Source organism: Oreochromis niloticus, linkage group LG17 (assembly GCF_001858045.2).
Source record: "Oreochromis niloticus isolate F11D_XX linkage group LG17, O_niloticus_UMD_NMBU, whole genome shotgun sequence".
NCBI classification, from domain to species: domain Eukaryota; kingdom Metazoa; phylum Chordata; class Actinopteri; order Cichliformes; family Cichlidae; genus Oreochromis; species Oreochromis niloticus.
Window position 1 is genome coordinate 12,482,611 of NC_031981.2, and position 24,018 is coordinate 12,506,628.

General features: G+C 39.7%; 2 protein-coding genes and 1 long non-coding RNA gene across 14 annotated transcripts in view; all 3 read left to right on the top strand.

The window, feature by feature from the left end:
* Positions 1–10,913, top strand: part of pcloa (piccolo presynaptic cytomatrix protein a) — a 57,174-nt gene extending 46,261 nt beyond the window's left edge. For 4 of the 7 annotated variants that reach the window (XM_019347124.2, XM_019347125.2, XM_025899675.1 and 1 more), the window contains 8 exons: positions 69–140; positions 228–474; positions 1,047–1,304; positions 3,693–3,834; positions 3,991–4,052; positions 5,960–6,094; positions 7,598–7,743; positions 7,834–10,913. In XM_019347124.2, coding sequence (XP_019202669.1) covers positions 69–140; positions 228–474; positions 1,047–1,304; positions 3,693–3,834; positions 3,991–4,052; positions 5,960–6,094; positions 7,598–7,743; positions 7,834–7,977 — 1,206 coding nt within the window. In that variant the 3' untranslated portion in view covers positions 7,978–10,913. The other 3 variants (XM_019347129.2, XM_019347130.2, XM_025899676.1) reach the window with 3 other exon arrangements.
* A 353-nt stretch (positions 10,914–11,266) lies between these two features.
* cacna2d1a (calcium channel, voltage-dependent, alpha 2/delta subunit 1a) overlaps positions 11,267–24,018 on the top strand; it is a 112,281-nt gene continuing 99,529 nt past the window's right edge. For 2 of the 6 annotated variants that reach the window (XM_025899562.1, XM_025899563.1), the window contains exon 1: positions 23,079–23,499. In XM_025899562.1, coding sequence (XP_025755347.1) covers positions 23,420–23,499 — 80 coding nt within the window. In that variant the 5' untranslated portion in view covers positions 23,079–23,419. Of the gene's footprint in view, positions 11,353–14,276; positions 14,479–23,078; positions 23,500–24,018 lie in introns of those variants that run through there. The other 4 variants (XM_025899566.1, XM_025899564.1, XM_019347071.2 and 1 more) reach the window with 4 other exon arrangements.
* Positions 14,485–17,775, top strand: LOC106098230 (uncharacterized). The gene is made up of 2 exons (XR_002056923.2): positions 14,485–14,660; positions 15,229–17,775. It is a non-coding gene; the product is annotated as an uncharacterized LOC106098230 (long non-coding RNA).

Here is a 24,018-nt window from a genome sequence, read left to right on the forward strand (position 1 = left end):
AACTGCTTTAACTTTAGCTTTAAACTTGAAACTTTTTTATGAACTCTTCAACTGTGTGTACGTTTTAGCTTAAGAAGAAGACTTTGGAGGTGAGCGTGTGGGACTATGACAAGGGCTCCTCTAATGATTTCTTGGGGGAGGTAAGCTCCTTTGATATTATATTTTATACATATTTGAATCCATAAAGGTTTTCTACAACTTTTAAAAACTTTTCTATTTGCTTGTAGGTCCTTATTGATCTGTCCAACACTGCCCAGCTGGACAACATCCCGCGGTGGCTCCCTCTCAAGGAGCAGAGCGAGGGGGACCACCACAGACGCTCGCACTCAGGCCAGGGTCGTCACAGTTCTTCTAAACCCTCCTCACAGCACTCCTCCCCTAAAACCACTGGCTCCTCGCATGATAATCAGGATTCCCCAAAATCATCTGTCATCAAGAGTCGAAGCCATGGGATCTTTCCAGATCCGGCCAAGGGTAGGACACGATGTATTCCCCTCACCTCGACTTAATCACCATCTTCCCCTAACAACTCTCTGCTGCTTCTCTGCTGTTTCCTCGTCTCTGTAGTCTGTTCTTCTTTATCCCTTTCTTTCTCTTTTTTGCTTTCTTCCTGTCACTGCTCTCTCTATTTCTACCTCTACCTCTGTCCATTTTCTCTTTGCAGTCTTGTCTCCTTTATTACCGCCACCTTCCTCTGGTCATTTTTGCACCCATTCTAGCTTTCGCTTCATGCTTTTTGCTTTCTCGTGCTCTGTTTTCTTGGTTGCCATGATGTCACCCTGCTTAGAGGCCTTGCCTTAGCTTCGCTCTATCTTTCTCCTAACACAGAGGGCAACGTGGCCGTGGAAGGCTTTGAATGCTAGTTAAAAATAACCTCAAAGTAACATCAAATTTAATGAGCATGATAGAAAATAAGACACACTGGCTAGATTCAGTATCTCACTAGCCAGCAACTCAGCTCGAGTGGTACTCAACAGGTGACAACCACTAAGAAAAGCAAAAGGTAGCCTTTTTTTTTGGTAATTTGGTGAATCTGGTTGTTTTAGACACACAGGTGCCCACTATCGAGAAATCTCACAGTAGCCCTGGCACATCGAAGCCTTCCCCGTCCGAGGGCCAGAGCCAAAGCCACAGCCACGGACACAGCCAACACTCTCGCTCACACGGCGCTACACGCTCCAGCAAAAGCGCCGCACGACAGCACCATCAGGAAAGCCTCAATGGAAGCAGAGGAGGCGCTGCCGTAGCAACGGGCGATGCCCAACAGCAGTCACAGCAGCAGCCGCCACAACGCCTCCAACCAAGTAAACCAAGACGCAAATAAAGCCTACGCAGCATGGCCTCCTCGCACTCATCTGTTCTACCTTTTGTTGAGTTTTTTTTCTGTTCCTTTATTTCCTTTTCCTTACTTAGTTTCCCCTCACTCCTCACGCTCTCTGGTTCTCTCCAGCATTGTATCCACAGTGTGTCAACCTTTCATGGCTTCTCTTCTGTATGTATTCACAAGTGTCAGCAGCCAGCACCTCACCTGTAAGGTAGCACACTGTCTTCGACCCTTACTTATTTTGACCTCCTTCCAAATAAGCATAATGCTAGCTAATAAGTATCCAGTTCTAACTATTTAAAATCCAATTAGTGTTAAAAAAAAATATGTAATAAAGAGGCTTAAATGTACTTTAATGGAGTTAAACATAAATATTAGCTTTTATTTTGACTGACATTAGCTTTTAATATTAAGATGACAGTGTAAACAGTAGTAAATAAATGAAACAGAAAAAAGCAGATTTGCACAAGATGTTCAAACGAGCTTGGCGATAATGTCAGAGCAGCTCTCTCTAACGATGAAAGATAACTGATAAAACAGTTCAGTAACAGAGGACAGTTCATCAGGAAAATAATTCTTCAGAATTCAGAAAATGACTTTTGCTGCCAGCTAGAACTTAAATCATTTCATTTAACTGATCCAACTTTAAAAATGAAGACAGTTGCAGTCCCCTCCCTTATATCATTTACCTATTTGGATTTTTAATTTGATTTTATTATTATTTATTTATTTATTTTTATTTTTTGAGTTCTATATAATTTCCTTTTTTTGGTTAACAAACAACAACCAGCTTTTCTGAAGCTCCTCCACCGAGATGGCTGTGCATGCAGTCCGCTACACCCCCCCCCCAACCCTTTTCTTCTGTTTAAACAACTACCGGACCCACGATGCACCTCAGTACATGCTGCACGCCCCACCCAATAGTGATGTGGGAGGGGCACTGCACTGTGGCTGCATGTGATTGACAGTCAAGCTGGTTGCCATGATGAAGATAAACCGCTCTCTGAATCTCCATCTCGCTCCTCCCTCCTTCCAATTTGAATTCTGACTCCATGACCTTTGTTTCCCGGCGTTGACCCCTTGACATCGTGCCTGTGAAACTAAACTCATCCAGGCCAAAGAGGCCGCCTCTCACTGAGGCACCAGAGACACAGCGTAGTGGGCGTGCTCACCATTCAGAGAGCCCAGTCTGACTGGCTGCCTGCCCTGCCATCGATTGTGTCGGCCAAAGGGAGCAGAGCAGACGGCAGACACCTGACCCTCAGGAAAGCCGTGTCAGAAGAGAGACCGCAGAGCACCGGAGGTGAGAGTTTGCCCAAGAGTCTCCTCTCTGTCGTGTGACTGAAGCACAGATGGAGCAAGGAGAGAAAGAGAGAGTGAGAGAAAGAGAGGATGCAGTACTACTAACGCACACCTGCAGAAAGAAAGAGGGGAGTATTCATAAAAGAGACAGGAAGATAGAGAGAAAGTTGCACTCAGCCACATCACCACAGATTCATGCACACACGGCACACACTTTTCTTGAAGGCCACCGACACAGTTCACTAATACCAGGAAGTCAATATCCAAAACTGTGAGATGAGTCATTGAACGTTAACACTTTGCCACTGCCACATCTGCTGCATCATTAAACTGTTATTAGTGAGCTTTTTGCAATCCGGCATTGATGCCGTGTTGAGTGGCTTGAAAGAAAAACGTGTCGGCATGGATCCTCTCGTGCACCGCATTCACGCATCTTACTTCATTCATACTCTTATCGCACTGCCTGATCAGCAGTTTGAGAGAAAAAAGCTAAAACATTTAAAATCATCTAAAATATCCTGGATTAAACAGTTAAAAAGATTATAAAGAGACAGTCATAAACATTCTTTAAAGTCCCGAAAATATGAAACTGAAGCACACTGAGGCAGTTTCACTTAAACTTGAGGAATCGGAACGCGATTCTTATTTCATATAGATGACTAACGATGTCAGTGGAGTCTTCGTGTCTCTTGTTTAGTCTGCATAAACATATACATGTGATATCGCTCTGGTTCTATGTGTGCGTTTTAAGTTTTAAATTTTAAATGTGACTTTTTACTGTCTTTGCTGAGAGAAAGATGTCTGTCCATGTGCTTTTCGCTAGTCTTCAGTGTTTGTGTGCTATTCATTGCGATCCAGTCCTGTGTGCTTTAAAGTAGCTTTCTCTTTGACTTTAGCAAAAACTTTTCAAGTTTTATAGCAGATTTCCACTGCTGCAACTATTAATTAATGCTACCTGGCCCATGTTTTTTTCTTTTTTTAATTATTGGAACCAACCGAGGAGGGGAAGGGGCAGTTTTTCTTTCTTTGTCTTTGTCGTGATGGGTGTGGTGATATCTATGCACAGCTCGGTCAACCTACAAATCCGGAGATGCCCCAGTCACAGCAGCCTCGTTAGATAGTGGCTTGAGTGGCAGCGCCTACAGCCTACTGGATGAAGAAGCAGAGGCAAACGAGGTGGACAGTGCTATCTTCCAAGTGCCCCGATTGTAAGTCAATTTATTTATCCCACAAAGAGTAGCACTTTAGCATTTTAAACATGTTAATTTGATGCTTAACTATTCCTCACTGTACTAAAGATATACTGTACTACATTGTAATATGCTATGCAGTTAAATTATTTATTTATTTTTTCTCTTCCTCAGTGGAAAGATCCCAAATGGCACAGATGTGATAAAATCATCACTGGGACACAGTGACACTGAAGGTTGGGCATGTATCTGTTATATAGTAAATGTTTTTTGTGTGTGTTTTGGGTGTATTCATTACAACATTCATGACATGATTATCTAAGAGTGCAATTAGCAAATGGCTCTTGAAGTTTGCATGACCAACATTTAAACTAGTCCCTTGTTGTTATGTGCTATAAAGGGGTTGGACATGGTAGGCAGCTATTGTCAGGTAGCATTTAAATAAGACTCACCTGGTATTAAATGGGCTCAAACTGTACCAAGAAAAGTACCCTATGCCATTTCACCACATCAGCCTGAACCATTGATGTAACCACACACTAAGTCTATACTTTTATCTTGATTCTGACCCTGCTGTCTAAATGTTGCGGCAGACATCAGGACACACCAGTCAAGTTAGGCAATATTTTTCCAATCTTTTGTCCAATTGTGTGCAAATTGTAGCCTCAGTTTCCGGTTCTTAGCTGGCGGCTGAGTGGCAGTCGGTGTGGTCTTCTGATGCTGTAACCCATCTCCTTCAAGGTTGGACGTTTTGTGCTTTCACAGATGCTCTTCTGCATACCTTGGTTGTAACACGTGGTTGTTTGAGTTATTGGTGCCCTGTCTATCAGCTTAAAGCAGTCTGGGCATTGTCCTCTGACCTCTGGAATCAACAAGCTTTTTTCCCAAAGAATTGCTGCTCACTGGATATTTTCTCCTTTTCAGACCATTTTCTATAAATCCTAGAGATGTTTGTGTTTGTAGATCTAAACTACTCAGACCAGGCTGTCTGGCACCAACAACCACGCCACGTTCAGAGACACGTAAATCCCCTTTCTTCTCCATTCCTGATGCTCAGTTTCAACTTCAGCAGGTTGCCCTTTACCACGTCTGCCATGTGCCTAAATGCACTGAGTTGATGCCATGTGATTGGCTAATTAGGTATTTGTATGAGTGAGCAGTTGAACAGGTGTACCTAACAAAGTTGCTGGGGAGTGTATATATTTTATAACTGCTCACAATAGTTTCTCATCCAATTTGAAGTCAGCTCTATTGGTCTATTATATAATTTCTCCTCCTTCTTACTTGTGATGTTGTAATTTGGCTTACAACATACCACTGTAATTATGACACTGTAATTTTATATTTGGACAAAGGTGCAAATACAAAATGGACTTATGTTATCTTTTTATCGTTTCACCATCTGCGCTCAGTCTTTTTGTGTCACTGGATTTCTCACTTTTCATCACTTTACATCCACTGAAGATTTACCCAAATCCCTGCCTATATATTACTATATATAGTCAACCTTAAACCCCAGACTTCATCCTAAATTGTAAAGATTTATGTTATTGTCCCGAGAAGGGAGCCGCTTCCCCACAGTGTAACTGTGTAAACAGATTTATGTCCCCACAACATGAGTAATAAAAGTGCACTTACACACAGCCTACATTTGCCAGGGACTTGTTGACCCAGCTTTCACAACTGCCACTTCCATTCAGTTGCCAAGGCAACTAGAGGCCAGGCAAGGCTCATCATAACTTCTCCTCGTCCTTGTTAAATCAATAAATGTGATTGCCTGCAGACCACGTCTGATATTAGTCATCGCATTCACACACTTTGTGCTCTGTAGAGTGCGGCCGCTTTGAAAGATGCCACATTTAAAATAATTGTAATAATCGAGCTTATACCCATCCTTTTTTTTCTTAAATTAGCTCTAAAGCCCTTCCTATTTTCAATAGCTTTTAACTTGAGGTCTCTAATAGTTGGCTGAAGTTCACTGTAAATACATCCTATTGCTCTTTTATTTGACTTTTTTCTTTTTTACCCATTTAGAAGGTGCCTGGAAAGCACTTTGGGTCATCTTCTGTTGTTTTAAAATGTGCCATATATATAAGGTTAACTTGACTAGTGCATATTTAGCCTTATGTGTGTATGCATTTAGGTAAGACTCAAGTAATGGGAGAGATAAAGATCGCTTTGAAGAAGGAAATGAAGACGGAAGGTGAACACCTGGTCCTTGAGATTCTTCAGTGTCGTAACATCACCTACAAGTTCAAGACTCCAGATCACCTGCCTGGTAACTGAAAATACCTGATCAATGCACATGACCGAACCAATGCCAAGCTAAAGTACACCGAGCACGCTGTTGTGACTTATCACTTATTGTCATCCATTCTGTCAAGAATCATGTTTTAGGAAGAGGAAGGTGAAAGAGAGGAAAAAGTATATTTACAGTTTCCATGATACGCATAATTTATATTACATTTAACAGCTGGGAAGCCCACACAAATATGTGTTCTGGCATCTAGCTTCCCTTCAAATGTTTGCCAGTTTTATAGCAGCAGAACAACTGGTGTTGCAATAAAGTGTTTCCCAGCCCACGTAGAGCATTTAACCCTTAAGTAATATGTACTGTATATGTGTAAGGCTAAAAAAAAGACTGGAAAGGCTCACTAATGACACATAAGCCTGGGCAAATAAGATGTGGGATGTGCCATTTATGAGTTATATTGGACAGAAACTGTGCATTTCAAGTAGTAACAATTGTATGCTATTTAGCCTTTAAAGATTGTTCTGTGCATTATTATTTAGACACATTGGATAAATGCATTGGGAGTTATACGGCACAATTACATGAATCTTTCTGCTGATAAAATGCAGATTGTTGCCCACACTGCCTCTGCTTGTAGTATTTACTTCCTTAATACCCAAGCTGCCGGCCACTTGCTTGATTTGCATTTGCTACCAGATGGGACCTGCACACAAGGCTTTATTTCAGCTGAGAATACACTGTCGCTCTGCAGTACAGAATCTGGCTCAGTGTTTCATAATGGTAACACTTTATAGTTATGACAGTTACATAAACTATTTATATGTTATGTAAAAGTATAGTTTTCAGTGCAGTTGTGTTCGCTATAGACACCCAGTGTCAGGATTCGCAGAATTGGGAGTCACAGTCAAAAAGGCAGATTGAAGGAACAAAAGCTATCTTATTGCACTGATACAGAGAACACAAAGTCCAAAACAAACCATCAGGAATCCAAAGTAATCACAGAAATATGCAAGTGAACCACACTGTGAAAGAGAGCAGATGCTGAGGCAAAAATAAAGGGAAGGCATGGCTATTTATACACAAGGAAGTAATCAGGGAAGTGGACACAGGGGGGTAATGAGAAAGCTGAATTAAATATTCGTAATGAGAAAAGAAGGGAAGTGAAACTAAAAGCAGGTTGCAAGAAACAACTGTCACAGGAGAACAGGAAATTATTTAAAAGATATCTGCTTAACTCCTGAAACATGGTGCAGAAGGAAAGGATCAAGCCTTTATTTATGAGCTGGAAACTGAAAAAAGGCATGTTTTTATTGCACTAATAAAAAGTTATTAAAGATATATGTTCTTAATCCCTAATCCTAAGTGGAAAAATAGGACGGAACTAAATAAACCTTTTAAAAAATACCTAAAACTAATGATAATAGGAAGACATTTTCCTGCAAATGTGCTCCAACCTGTCCGCTCTGTCAAAGTCACACTAAGAGAAATCGCATACTTTGTTTTGTTTTGATTTGTTTCTGTCCACAGATCTTTATGTGAAGCTCTACGTGGTGAATATCGCCACCCAGAAAAGGATCATCAAGAAGAAGACCAGGGTTTGTCGCCACGACCGTGAGCCGTCCTTTAATGAGACCTTCCGCTTCTGCATGAACCCCACCGGACACGCGCTACAGGTAATCCACACAAAGTGTATGTTCACAATCACATGCCACATTAACATACCATTAAGCACGCACAAAACTGCTGCCTTTTGTTCTTTCCAGCTATTCCTGGTGTCCAACGGTGGCAAATTTGTGAAGAAGACCTTAATAGGCGAGGCCTACGTGTGGCTGGATAAAGTTGATTTACGCAAGCGAGTGGTGAGCTGGCACAAGCTGCTTGCCAGCACCGCCCAGATCCACTCATAGGAGGGGACTCAATCTAAAAGAAATAAGCTTAAGCGGAAAACAGGTTTCTGACATCTGGGTTCCACATCTGGAACGCTGATCCAGTCTTCTGGAAGGTCTGGGCACGGGAAGAGGGGGAATTTTTTTCTTCAACCTTTGTTTCAGGGCTCGCATAGCTTGCAATTTGGAAAAATGCTTTCAGCAAATGATGATTTCTGCTCTGATTATGTGAAAAGCTTGGAGGAAACTATTATGTGTTTACAGGGAATAAACACATGTTTACAGGACATACAGTGTACAGCAGTGTAGCCAGGACTTAGAAGAAGAACACAGGTGCTGAGTTCAGAGGTCAAGTGCAGAATCAACCAGGTATTACACACTTTATCTCACATACACACACATGCTCACCACATTGCACACAGTCATTCACACAGAACTTCAAATCTAATAGATACAGGGAATGGACACACTTATAGATTCGAATTGATTTATTTTGATGTTTTATCCATTAAATGTTCTTTAAACGGGGCGCTCACCCTCGATTTATTATTGTATTGATTTACAAAGCGTTTTGGGAATGAAATAGTAAAGACTCTGCCATAGAGACCTCTTATTTATTTTTGTATTATGATATTAGCGTAGAGTTCTATGATTTGTCTTCTCCTCAATTATTTAAGTACTTTAACAATCTATTCTGGGAAGGAAGTATATTTTATAATACACTACCTAGCATTCCAGTTCAATACAAAAAAAAATATTGCAAGCATGTTTTTGACTTTATTAACAAAAACTACTTGTTTCCTACCCTTTTAATCTGATTTTTCCCTGATGTTATCCAATGATGACTATTGTTTGATATAGCATCAGTATTAATATATATCAAATTGGACATTATATGTTGTGCGCATGAGTCTATCTATTTGGTATGCAGTGCCACATGTTCACAAAAAAAAACAAACACCTCCAAGGTTCACTTTGTATATAGTGAAGTGTCATAGCTGGACATTATTCTACATATATAGATAGATATATATAGATATCTTTATCACAGACAATCAAGTCTTGAAGATTGTGGCATAGAAGTTTTATTTATTCATGACGCCCCTTAGAATGTGAGACGTTTACTATATGAGAGTTAAGCATTTCCTCTTTTTCCTTGTAAGATTGGAGCACATTAGAAGTCTTACATCAGTCTTGCTTTCGTTCGTAAGGGCAGTCAACTCGACGACACTCGCTTTTGTGGTATTTTGCACTTTTTCTGCTTAGAATGTAAAACTAACATCATCATCCTGCTAAATTATTATTATTTTTTCACTTGGAAAGTGAGAAACTATAGACCAGGAACTACCCAGAGTTACGATCCTAAGACGCGATGCTGTAACAGTAGCATGATGATGTTTCGTCCCACCTCCACGCGCACTTCTTTAAATGCCTATTATGCCCATTATTTCATGAGAAAGTTCTTGTTTGCTGTGTACAGGTGTCAAAAGACTGGAAGGCTGGTTCATTTAACATTTTCAGTGAAATATCCCAGTGATTTCTATGCAACATCTACTATATAGCGTAAATAACTGCACCCTGACTTGCCAGAAACATGACACTTGGTTTGAGAGGAAGCATTTCTGTTTATTTTGCACTGCTGTGTTTTCATGTCCTCCACGAAATGGTTACTGCTTTAATATGATTTGTTGTTTTCTGTTTGTATTTTTTAAATTTACCATGTGATTTTTTTTTGTATTGCTATATGAATCTTTATTTATTGCCTGTGAGACAATTTCATATGTTGTATTATATTTGTTTACAGTACATATCAGATGTACAGAGAAATTTGGTTTTTATACACTATGTAGTGCTTGTTTACAATATTTAGAGGGGCCTGAAACTCAGAGAACCAACTTTTTTGCCCTTGTGCACGAACACACGCTCACATTGAAAACGCCAATTCCACGTAGCTATAAATCAAAGGAAGAAAATCGAACATTCCTAGTCATGATTCCTATCTTTGTTTTGCACTCCCCCTTCGAATTGTTTCATTTTCCAGTAAGTGTATGAATTACCAAAAAAAACAACTAAAGAAAACCTTGTAATCAGTGGACTTCACACCTGAAACGTGAGGTGCAACGTGCGTTTTTGGTTGCTTTTCTTAACTTTCTATCCATGTGCTCGTGTGTGTGTTTAGCATCTTCATACCAAGTCCATGCATGTCATTAGCTCTAATGCAGTATCCCGTCCTTTACATGTTATCTGTCTAAATTATCTAAAATTTCTCATAACACATGATGAATTATACAAACACACACACACCCAGATGCCATCTCTATCTTCAACCTTGTAAATAAATAGTTTTTTTATACTGGGGTTTGGGGAAGCAATAGGTCTTTTAGCAGTCAAAACTAAACAAAAAACAAACAAAAAAAAAGTCGCGTGATCTTAGAAGTAACAGGGAGTTGTTTCTCCTTGGATCGCTGTACAGTGGATAGGCCGAGGGAAGAGCTTCTGTCTGTTTATAGGGACCCAGATTTACCCGACCCTTTACACCAAACACTAAAAGTTTACCAGAGTCTAACACAGAAGTCTATCTTAACAACTCAAGTAGTTGCAGGAGAATTTAAATGTGCTCACACTGGATGTTGCATGTTTCGTTGGTGGTTCATACTATTTTTGTGTCCGGATATTATTAAAGAAAAAACAAGAATGGTGTAGAGAGAGATAAAGAACAAATGTTATAGAGGGGGAAGTTATGACGAAAACTTATAATTGATGATGTATGCTGACTGTACAAAGAGTATGCTTGTAAAACCTGTCTGGTTTTTCACTTGTAAGTAAACAGAAAAAAAAAAGAAATCTAATGTCATGGTTTTGTGATTGTATACAGGAGGTATTGATAAATTATGCAAAATGTGCTGTAAAAATGGCTGTTGCCCCATGTCTAAATATTAAATATCATATAAATGAAGCATTGTTAGCGTGCATTGAGTTTACTGCATATTCCACTGTTATATAGCACAATTTTATTTTGAACCTAGAAAGTGCAATTTCTGGGAAAACTGCAGTTTTTATACATATATATATATATATATATACATATATGTGTGTGTGTGTGTGTGTGTGTGTATATTTCTGGGGATGGGGTGAGGTTGCATACTTGACTTGCATATGAGGAAGTAACAAAATACAGCCACAAGATGGCGCCATGCTGCTTTCGTTTTGGCCAGTTGGAGCCCCGTGGTGACATCCAAGCAAGCCTACGCAAGCATGCAGTGCTCACACATGTGTCTTCACTTATTACTGATTAGTCTTTTCGTGACTGTGTGGGAGTGTGCAGATGGGGCTTGCTGACAGATCCTTCTGTAGCATCATTTGGTCCGGCTTCATTGTGAGACAAATCAGCACCAGGTGTGTGTGTATGTGTGCTCAAGGCTATTTGTCGGTCCTTGATCCATTTGTATGCAAAATGTTAAAATATGCTATAATAGGATGTTTGACATGTGCTTAGATGTGTCTATAATGCTATGTTACTTTCATATATATAATATGGTATACGGTGTTGCACTATGGTAACATATGGTATAATATGGCGTGTAGCAGTACCATATAGCATACCCTGTTTGATCCTCCTTGTTAATTCTAATGGTGTCACTACATCAAGTAAGATTAACATAATGTTGTATTCAGTAAGACCATAAGAGCAAAGGAGCAGAATTCCCCTCTGTTGGCCGTCAGAAAAAAAAGCAATTTTAATGCAATTTTGAGATGTAGAATCCTCACCCATCGTTTATATACAGTCTATGATATGAGACAAAATTGTGTTAAATAACAAACAAACAACCAAACCTTAAACTGAAGCAAAATGTAACCATCCAAAGATAGATAGATAGCACACAATGACAAAGATGAAGACTAAACTACACAGCACACCAGGGAGACACTATAAGGCACCTGACAGCAAAACAAAGAAAGTCATGGAGACAAACAGTAAGACACCAACAGGCAAGCATGGGGAAAAGGAAACACAATACAACTAAAGATTACAAAGGAGACTGGGAAGTCCACAAAATGTCTTACACAAAAAAAGGTGTCTGACATTCTCCATGGACAGGCTTTTCTCATTAACTTCACCCGGCAACATCATGAAGAAAAGATTCAGTTGTTCGGCTCAGCAACCATGAGTCTGAAATCTTGCTGTACTTTCACCCCTGGAGGGCTGTTCTTTAAAGCCAGGAAACTCTGAAAAAAGCTCAGAGTTGACTAATGAGAATGACAGGTTAGCACTAAAACTTTCTAAAATCAATATACAGTCCACTGACTCATATTTAGTAGATCTGAATTTACTTCATGAGTGATGGTGGAATAATGTGTTTACTGCAACATACAACAACCTAAAAGCAAATCCAAATCATAGAAATAATCCACAACAGTTTTTCATTTTAAAAAATGTTTTAGACTTTTTATACATATGTATATTACACCAACAGGGGGCGTGAGAAATCCATTTTACACAGTCACACAGTTAGTTCTCTGTAGTGGAATCCTTTTGGACCTTTGACCTTAAGTATTTCTCTTCTGAGTTCAAAATAGAGATCCCATAAGCTTAAATGCATTTAAACTTATAAATAACTTATTTATTATTGCATTTTTTTTCGGGGAGTAGTGGGAGTCTGTGTGTGTGTGTCTGTGTGTGTGTGTTTACAGACAGGGGGATGGATCACCTGTGTCAGCACCTGCTGAATGTTGACTCTGCAGCTGAAAAAAACCACCTGCTTCTGCCAGCTGAGTCTGCCACAAAATAATTATGAGTTGGAAAAATAGAAGACCACCTACAGTTATAATACCTACAACAAAAGGATTTTATCTATTATTTTATAGGAATGAGCAATCTATACAAATGCACAGTAATGAAAAGGTTTACAAGATGTAATGAGAGCTGCTACGATTCATGGTTTCATGGTGACACTGTCAAAACTACAGGAGGCTGAGCTGGAGGTGACAGAGTTGAAGGTTTTTGTTGTGAGTGACCAGGAGGGAACATGGTTAGATGTAAGTATATCAGAGAGGCATTTCAGGGTGAGTGGTTTGAAGGCAAAGTTAAGGAGGCAAGGGTTGAGATGGTTTGGACAGGTGCAGAGAACGGATACTAGATATACTGGACAAATGATTGAAGTTGAAGGTGCCAGGTAGATAGACACAGGATCAGATGGAGACAGATAACCCACTATGGTGACCCCTAAAGGGAGCAGCTGAAAGATAAAGAATATGCAAATGCACAGTAACTTACAGTCTACACAAGTACTCTAGGGCTAGTTAGCTTTTCTAACGGCTGAATTGCAGTTCTAAGAGATATGTATTTACCTTGGCTTACTGGTATACAGTGATAGAGAATTGATCAGGCATTTGGTGTCGACAAAACCAAGCCAAAGTTACTGCTGTGAAATACTTTAGTGTTAATTTGTGCCGTAAAAAAAGAATTAATTATAAAAAAAAAAATAGATGATGCTAATCAGGTACATAAAGCAAAAAAATGACTAATGTGGGGAACCTTGATCATCGCTGGTCATCTGGTACGATTGTAATCTTTCTGAAAACACCTGTTGCAAACACTACACCAGATATCGCTGAATGGGGCAAAGTGAGCAGTAATGAGCCTCAAATTGATCTTTTGGAGAAAACACTTTAAATATAGCAGGATACTAAGCTCCTAGCTACTGCATGCTGGAACAAAAGCGTACCCAGTAAGCTTGACAGTTGGCTAATGTTCACATGAAGTATTGTCCGCTATTTAAACTCTGCATATTTGTAGAAGAAGTTCACCTTCAGCCAGAGGTCAGCTAGCGGTTTCTCCAATTTTACCTGTATGTGCTAAGCTAAGCAACTGCCAGCTGGAGCTTAGCTTAAATTTAAACAATAATAAATTTAGAAAGAAGCCTGGTTCTGTCAAATAATATCCCACTAATAAATTGCTGTCTCAAGCTAAGTTCAGAAGCTTCATAAAGCAAAAATATGCTTTCTGTCTACAATTTGTATAGTCTGTAATGCTGCAGCTCTCTGTATAAGTTCTTTCCAGAAGTGTTCATGAGAGAAAGATGGAGGACCTTAGATTATATGGTTTGATTAAGTTATGATGTGCTTCTGGCTGAAAATTTCCACAACTTGATCAAATTATGCCAGGCTCTCTCTGCCAGGTTCTTCTCTGGTGTGTACTTTATTCCCTTTATGTCTCCCCTGTTTGTTTCATGTTCCCTGTGATCTCTTTCATATTCCCCCTCTTCATACCGCTTCTCAGTGAGTCCCCCTTTGTTTTCCCCCCTCTCTGATTCTGATAGATCCCTTACATCCTTCGCTTCTAAAGATGTGTTTGTTCCCCTCTTTCGTCTTCAAAGATGTGGCCTGAATCAGATGGTGGCTTGGAAACATTGTGCTGTTGTCCTGCATCTGTGATTCACAGAGCGGTAACTTTGATGAAAACAACAGAGATCTGACGAGGCGGGATCAGGCAATGTCGTCGGATGCATCAGCTTATGCAAGGTTAGACAGAGGTTACACATCCATCAAATATGCCTTGATCTCCAAAGAGGTGCTGCAAACTTTCACTTGAGATATCACTTGGAAGCACTGCTTCTTTAAGATTTTTGCTGATGGGATAAACTACCCTCGTAACACAGTGGAGGATGAGGCTGCCTAAATTGGAATACTCAAGTAAAATACAGGTATCTACCTTTAATTTTTGCATTGACTGAGTAAATGATCTTAGTTACCACTGCAGAATAGTGTAAAAGAAAGCATCTGGATTGTGATTGAATTTCCATAACCTTGTTCCCAAATTTGTTCTCTTGCTCTGAAATTCACATCTGGTAAAGTCCAGATATCCAGATGATACACAGATACGGATGTGCTGTCTCTAATCAGTGACTGATGGTAGTGTTTTGATAAGAGGAGACGCCAGCATTTGGACACATGAATGTGAATTGAGAAAGGGATCTTTGCTGGCAAGTGTCAAAAGATGATGTTGTAGATCATGAGGTTTAGCTGCAGCGGTTGTATATGATGCAGAAAACATATGTTAACATAACTATTAGGATAAGACATTAATCAGAGTCACCTGTTACATATGTGGCAGTTTACTGCTCTACATGCATGTGGTTACATGAGTCTTGTCAACAAAAATTCTTTTGAGAATTTCAGTAGGAAAATGTAATTTTTTAGGAAGGAATCAAGATTTTGTGAGTTAAAAAAGAGAACAGGACAGCTAAGACCCTTCATATCTTATCACCTCAGATCCCCCCTGAAGACAGCTTCCCATCACTGGATGCCCAGTTTCACCCTAAGGCCATCCTTTGCTGGGCCATGACTTCTCTTACTGACAGAATAGTTTTCACTAATAGTAATGTGATCAGTCAGTGCACAGAGGGGACCGAGGCTGCCCCTGTCCCAAATGAGACATCATATCACACACACTCTCCGTCACTTCTCTTTCACTGAGTCAACAAGGTGTAACCACTCCGGCCATCACCCAAGACAAGACTGTGGTGCAAGAAAACCAATGTTGTTTTTTATGGGGTGACCTACAAAAGCTGTGTCTCGCAAAGAAGATATCCAAGGAACACAATCTTTAAGATTATATAAACATCAATGAGTTTGAATCAATCATAAATAAATGATGTGACATCTCAGGGGAAAATCAGACACTTGCCATATACTGTATGCTAACAACAAATAGCATTGCTGTAGAGCAGGGGTAGGCAACTCCAGGGCTTGAGTGCCGGTGTCCTGCAGGTTTTAGATCGCACCCTGGGTTAACACACCTGAATCAAATGATTAGCTCATTACCAGGCCTCTGGAGAACTTCAAGAAATGCTGAAGAGTCATTTAGCCCTTTAAATCAGCTGTGATGGATCATGGACACATCTAAAATCTCCAGGACAGCAGCACTCGAGGCCTGGAGTTGCCTACCCCTGCTGTAGAGGTTCCCCGTGTATCTTATCTTGTGTTACTTATCCTGCATTTTGGGTCCAGAGTGGAAAGAGTTGAAGGAGATTTGAAGGAGGAGCTTGGCCATTTGTTATTGTTTTTGGGAGATTTCATGCTGCTGTATAGTAACTTCTCACAGACTAGTGCATATCAGACCTAAATAGCAGAGGCACCAGTTGCTATAAATATACAAATATAGAGCAAGACTGGAGGAACAGAATGAGAACACAAAAGGGAATTAACTAAATTAATCCAAGGAACACAGAACCCAAACTCAAAGATAACCAAAAATAGAATGTTTGAATGAATTTCATAAAACATAAAAACCCCAAAAGCGTGGGTATAAAATCCAACGATCATGGCAAGCAGCCATGTAACAGCTAGCTCATCTGTGCACTGTGTGCACTGACCCTCACGTACATAACCAGCATTCCCTCTATAGCTGTTGGTGTTTTGGTTCCCTAGGACTGACATGTGCAAAATATTATCACTCTTTCCTCACAGCAAGAACCCAGGGCCTTTCTGTGTGTTTCTGTGTCAAGTTTGCATGTTCTCCTCATGTTTCTGTGGTATTCCATGGGGGAAAACCCACACATCCAAGGACTTTCAAGTCTAGAGTAAATTCTCTTGTCACTGTTTTTGACCAATGACCTATTGTACAGCTGGAGTTATTCCCCTGGCACAGCACAAAGGCTTCACATTTTTCCTAGTGCTTATTATATGTTTAATGGAAACAAAGGATATTTGGTCCCGTTCTATTTTATCATTCTATTTGTCATTTCAGAATTTAAACTCTTTTTTGAGTTTGGTTAAGTGGTACAGCTAATGTTTAAAAGTCCTGTGACTGGACGTTTTAAGAAGTCTATATTCCATTTTTTAAAGGCAGACTGGCCTTCATATGAGATACTGTGTGAGTAAGAAAATCTTTCAGCTATGATAAACACAGCACAGTGTGATGAATCAAGAGGTTTCAGTGTGGAGGGTGAAGCATATGCAGTGTGTAGGAGTTTTTAGTGCATATTAGAATTAGCAGTACTGAAGAATAATGGGTGTATTAGTGGGAGGTATTTAAGTAACAAAAGGCCATGCAGGTGTAGTAGGCCTCCTCAACCAAGAAAACCTGATTCGACTGAAAGATATCTATGTATTTGTTTATACTCGTGGTATATTTACTGCACAACAAACCTTATTTGTTGTGGCTAATGTAGTATGATTTTCTCCATCAGGATAAGTTGTAAATGCAATAGTGCCCCAGACTGTGCTGCATAAAACCATGAATGGAAACTAAGTAAGAACATGTAAATTCTGCAGAGGTCCAATTTGCTTTCTGTTATGAATGCAGGTAACAGTAAACAAGAAAAGGCAAAAGAAGCAATACAAGTATGAGTGTTTCAGGAAACTTCTTGTAAGTGCCTGGAAGAAATTGAATATAAATGAAATGAAATGAAATACGTGCATTTTCCAGTGAGCGAGCAAGTTAAGCTTAATACTCTGTAATCATCTGATAGCAGTAGAAATCTCCACAGCTGTGTTGAAGTTCCTGAGTGTGTCTGAGATCTTGTTGCTTTTCAGCATCCCCCTGAATGAGAGACCCTTCATCAACCAAAGTGTGACTCCACTGGGTCGTGGAACCGCACCAATTTAATATCAGTTGGAAAAAAGTGGACATATGTACATGGATGTGTTAGAAAATGCTAGAAAATATCCACCTATAAGCACAGCTAAAGCTCAGTAAATTCCTCCTGTTCTGAGGCATGATTATCTGAATACGTGTGTGCTGGCTGTAGGTTGAGAGACCGAAGTGACAAATCTTGCCAAGAAAGCAAATAAGCGCATTTTCAAAAGGAAAAAAAAGACTGTTGAAGTAAGCTTAGATAAAAATCATCAACATATCCCTTAATGTGTGCTCAATCATCCAGGTAAGTAAATCCCAAAAGGCTGAATCTTCCAGGTGAACAGATTCGACCTTTTGGCATCAACACCATCAACAACCACCAACTCAAGTTGATGGTCGAACCATCTAACACAGAGTCTGATCTAAAACGGTATTTGTTAAGGAACTAAACTTTTTTAAAATGTTAATAAGGAGTTTTTATTTCATTTTTATTGTTCATTTATTGTTCATTTTATTGAAAGTCTTTTAATATTTCATCTTGATCTGCTGGTTTAGTGTTTTATATATTGAACATAAAAACTCCCTCAGCAACATTAACACCTGCTCCAAAATCATGGGGGTCAGGCAGAGAGATTATTATTCACTCTGGAAAATCGGGTTATAAAGAAGGAAAAGAAAACCATTATTAACCGTCCTGTCAATGTTTTGTCATCTGAATTCAGGACTGTGTGGGTAAGCTGCAAACAAATTCCCCTTTTGTGGATTAATAAAATGACCTGAATCTGAACCTGAATCAAAAGACTTCATTGCTTTTCTTGTCCTCTGTCACTTTCCTCCTTAGAAGTCGGAACTGACAGTGAAGAATACATCCTTGTTAGCTGATGCTGAGATAAAACACATGGCCCTTAATCTTTCCCAGAAAGACGGTGTGTGGGGGGAGATGTGATTAAAGTCGGAAATCATTTATCGCCACAGTACCACAGACGAGTTATTAAATGAACTGCGTTTGGCATCCTGTGGGGGCAGGCAGAGTGGGTGCATGAATGCAGAATTTTGCTCTTTGGGGAAGGTTCAGCAGTATGTATCAATTTGTTTGTCTTGCAGAATACTGAAAAATGTGACAGGATATGACAGTGGCATTCAAGCTTTTGACATGGAAGCCAGATGTAACAGTTGCCTCATGATATTTTATCATGTTGCGTGGCTCTGAATGTTCTCCATATGCTTACAACCTGCATTTTCCGGTGACATCAGCATCATGAAAAAGTACGGGCAAAAAAGTAATTAGTGATGATCAGAAATGCAGGAAGTAGGGAAAAGAACACACAGTGTGTCGTCTTTGTTTGACTTGAAGTGGTTATTTGATGTGAAAAATAGCCATAGGTACATTTTTGTTATTTGAATATGATGCAAAGCCTTTTGCCCTGCAAATGTGTTTTAATGAGCTTATACATTTAGTAATTAAACCTTATTGCTTGGTAGTTCTTCCTCCTCTGTGCTGTTATATTAAGAAATTATGTATACGAGCTGGTTGATTACACTAAAAATGATATGGTTAAATCTAGGGGTTACAGTGGGATGTCGCCGATGGGGAAACCCAAGTTCCGGTGTAACTGCAAGGTGGGGAAAATAATTACTTAGAAATAAGTCACATAATAACTTGGTCTGTGAGCTCAAGTAGATTTTTCTTCATGTACAGACTCTGATCTCTAAAACTCCAAAATAAACAAGGATATTAAATATAAGATTTAAATTTTAGATCTAATTTGCTGACCTTTGAAAATAATCTCTGATCTTCTCTACTAGTGAAATACACCAGCTGTACATTTAGCTCACAGGCATGTTTTCTGACAGACTTCTCAGAAACAGTTTGTGTGTTTGGTGAAATTTGTTGAGCTGTTTGAAAAGTTGCATTTGGAATCATGTAGCATTTAAAAAAACCCAAAAACATGTTACTCTGTTTATGATAGGTCCTCTTCTGTAACTAGTGAGATGCTGAAGTATTGCAGCCACAACTTTACATCTGTAGCATGAACGCATCACAGGGATGGGAGGGAAAGAGGATGCGCTGAAGATGTTAGACGGTAGTAGCATGTGGGGGCTGGAAGGAGTGCCAGGCCAGTAAAAAAACAAAACAAAAAACCCCAAATTTAATAATAACATACATTAAACTCATCAACTAAAGTTGCCAGAGTGCCATCCTGGATCAGTCAGGCCTAGTTTAATTCCTGGTTATATGCTTCTGAAAGGAAACTAAACTTACATTTTGAATGATGTCATTATTTATCTGAATAAAATTGACGACACAAACTTGTGAATTACAACCTCAATTGCAAGACAGCTGTGTTTGTATTTAGTGCATCATGAAACAAAAATTATGACAGAAGACTGCCATCAAATTTAAAATTAACTAATAGTCTTTAAAAGTGATACATTTTCTCTGTTTAAATATTTAACTTGTTTTCTATCTTTTATTGTGAATAAAATAGGAGTTTATAAGATTTACAAATCATTGTGTTCGTTTTTTTACACACTTTTTTGGAATTGGGGTTGTAATTTTGATTGTCTCTGCAGCTTCATTTCTACAAGGACATGTTAGGCGTGTGCTCAGTGGATGAGAAAATACAGCCTTGTGGCTTAGTTGACGACAAATGCATTGCTAGGCGACAGCCGGGGGGCTATTCCCTGGACAGGTGGGTGGGGTCGCGAGCTGATGACAGAGGCCACACCTGCTGCCCGCCAGACGCATATACACATTCCCAATTCACTCAGAAACAGACACACACCTGTCTCACTGTTACACACACACACACTTGCGCTGATTTTTACCTCCTGCTCTTTTCTGGAAACACGACCTGAAGCAAATTGTACTTTAGTGGCCAACAGGTTAAAGCAAAAGTGCAGTGAATCGCATGACTGAAATCAACACAACCTTTACACAGGGTACAATCTTAAATGCCAAATGAAGAACATTTTTTCTATCTGTGTTTATAGTATTGTCTTTTTAACCTATTTAATTTTGTCCTACAATTTCACATCTGCTGAATATGCTGACTTAAGTGTGCTGCCATCAGGGTGCATTAGGATTGGCTTTGAAATAGCATTAAAAAAACTAAATAAGAAAAGTATATTGCTACAAAATATTGCAGCCTTAATTTAAGGAAATAGATCCACTGGGTTTTTGTTAGCATGCTTTGTTAAACCTAAACGGCTGATGGCAGTTATCAAGTCTCCCAGAAAACACCGGCTTTCTCAATCTACCATTAGAACAGAAATGGTAGTGTTGTAACCAGGTGACCTATTGCAAACAGCTGCATATTTCACACAAGAAGACTTGCATGACTTGCATGGTGCCCCGCAAAGAACTTAACCACTGGGGTAAACGTGACAAAGTTTCCCGACTATCCTCAGATCCTGCTTTGCAGTGCAGGCCTCAGCAGATTAGCATTCGTGTCATACTGATGCCCATATTATTCATTCTCTTTGCAGCTTTCTTATTCTCTATGGGGGAAAAAAATCTCTGCTTTACCTGAGCACTAACTTTTGGGCCAGGGCAGGTAGTGCACATGAATTATCAAGACTTGGAGTATGAACAAGGAGCAATGAAAAAAAGGGAGGAAAGCTATAGTCAAAGCAAAACAATAAGCCAAAAGATGCTAGGAAGGAAGTTTAGTTTGTCACTTAGGTGTCTCCTTTTACATCACACTTTCATTTGATCCAGTGTTGGCTTAAAAATACTGATTGTAGCATGAAACAACATTGAGTCAGAGATTTTATGGAAATTGGATGTATTTAGTCATACTGAATTTGCTGTTTTTGAGAGGCTTTTGTAAGGCAAACTAATCTCTGTGAAAAACCCATATAATCCTATTTAAGAGAGTGTTGCATTTGCTGGCCTGTTTCAAAAACACGAGCAGCATGAGGGATTGTTATGTTGGTTTTTTTTTTATGGGAACACATTGTACATTTTTTCCACTTAGAAATTTCTTCAGAATTAATTTAAAGTCGACCTGTGGACGTTTTTAACAGATAATTACCACATATAGTTCATCTCTGTAGGTTTTTTTTTCAATAGTATATAGTACATTAGCCCTTAAACCTTTAAACCAGCGTTCCTCTCTCCATATGGTCAACACTCTTTCCAAACCGGCCCCTCCTCTTCACCATTGCTCGGTAAATACACTTCTATCCCCCACCTCTGAGCCATGCCAGGCAAGAGGTCCCAGAGGAACAGCTTTTATATGAGCTACAGTGAAACCTGAGAGGGGGGGCATAGACAGCTATTTGCACAGCCTATCTATTTGTGTGATTCACGTAGCAGGTGGGCAACACTTTGCCTTGTTTGTCTATTGTGACCCACACGGCTCATCTGCATGCAGACATCCATACACACAAAAACAAGCAGACAAAAATTCAAGTCAAAAAAAAAGAAAAGAATTATCTTTGGGGGGTTTGTAATAATGGAGGCGCTTGAAGCAAATTAGTGAAAGATTAGTTTTGCATCTGACAAGGGGCTTTGAAGACAAACGCATTAGAAAATACAGTATATGCTTCTGGTATTTACCTTGCTGATTGTCCCAGCAAAGGGAAATGTCACTCCATATTAGGTTTGCCACAGCCCTTGGAGCGAGTGGAATTTATTATCACATTTCTGCATAAAAGGAGGCGCTGCGCTATTGAAAATTAAATGAAGGTTCATCATGATACACATAATAAAACAGAGAGCTTTTATTGGATGGGAAGAGTGTATTATTTTATTTATTTTTTGAGATGCTTGACTGAATCTGACATGGACTACAACTGGGTTGTGGGCCTGAAATGCTTTAAGCAACGCATGTGACCAGACAAGAGCAAAGTTGCCCTGGAAGTCACCTGACTTTGTTGTTTACAAGAATGCACATGAAAAAACATTCAAAAGTCAGCTCTGTGAGGAAGAAGCTCATTGTAGGAAGGATAATATAGACGCACAGTCAGTGGAGTGTGTGATGATGATCAGCTCGAGGTCATATAGGGCTTTTAAGGTTATCAGAAGAAAACTTAGATCTAAATAAACGGGCTGCAGTGTTGTTAGATGCGGAGGTGCGATCTCCCATGTTTGATAAGGCCAGTGTGCCGCAAATAACTGTTGCTGGGTGACGTGAAGGGCGCCCGGAAACCCATTTGCGCCTCAGCAACACAAACATAAGAGACCACACACACTGCAAAAAAAATGGGAAAAAAGTGCCATTAAGAGTTGTGTGTTCTAATTTTTTAAAGTTACCTAAAATCTTAAATTAGGTCATGTCTATAGATAGATAGATTAACTTTTCCCATTTGTGTAAAGATTTCTAAAAGACTTTCAAAAATAAACTGTGAGGTTTTTTCCGAGCCATGCAGAACTCTTGGATGAAATCATCACAATCACTCAAACACACTTCCACCCCACGTGTTCATCCCCGCGAACCGACGATGTTTTTTGCAGTGTGCAGAGTGGCACCGCTCTGCCGGCCGAGCTGGAGCTCTACTGTAAATGCGCCCTCCCCTTTTCTCCTGTTTTTTATTTTTTTCATTTTATAAATCTTTTGGACACACGCTTGAGATTTGCTCTAACAGCCTATCCCAGTTTGAAACACTCACTTAAGAGTGTCTCTCTCTCTCACAGACACCGATACACACGCTACACCCCCCCCCTCCAAAAAACAGAACACACTCCTTCAACTCCATCGGTGGGGAGAACATAGCTATCGGATGAGATTTGTTTCCAAACGCGCACCGATGGCGGTGTGAGGCGTTTGGTTTGAGAAGTACGAGCGGCGCTTTGGATTTGTGGGCAATTCTTCTTCTTTTTTCCCCTTTTTTTGTTCATCATCTGCTGAATCCTGCTTTAGGGAAATTAACAAAGATATGGATTACTCACTTTGTCTATTCCTACTCTTGGCGACCGTTTCGTCTGAGTCGAGCGGGCAATTCCCAACATCGCAGATGTGAGTACTGTACAGCTGAAAACAGCCTGTTGGCTTTTTAAAGTAATACGGTGTTGTATCGTAGAAATGACAGCCTGCCTTTTTACATGGCTCTTTTCTCTGAACCTGTATCATTTTATGGCATGTTCGGAGATATACGGTAGATGCAAAGCAGCCTGGTAATCACTTAAAGAGAAATGTGGTGCTAAATATGCTCCTAAAGCTTACATTAAGTTTGTGAAGGCGCACTTTGTGGGAAATTCTCTCGGAAGCAGAACAGTCCTTATTCTTGCCAACTGATGATGAGGATTGTACATGGTCTTTGTCCATTACTTTAACTTTGTGAAATATGATATTAAAAGCTGCTGCCCATTTATTGCCAGCCTGCAGCAGTGTGACATATGGCGGGCTGTCACATGAATCATCCCAAGAAGGGAGACTAAGGTCTGAACTTTCTCTTAACCATGTCCGCAGATAGTTCTGACATTTGGCTATATGCGTAGATTGCTGTAATGAATCACATTTGTTTACAGTGCATGG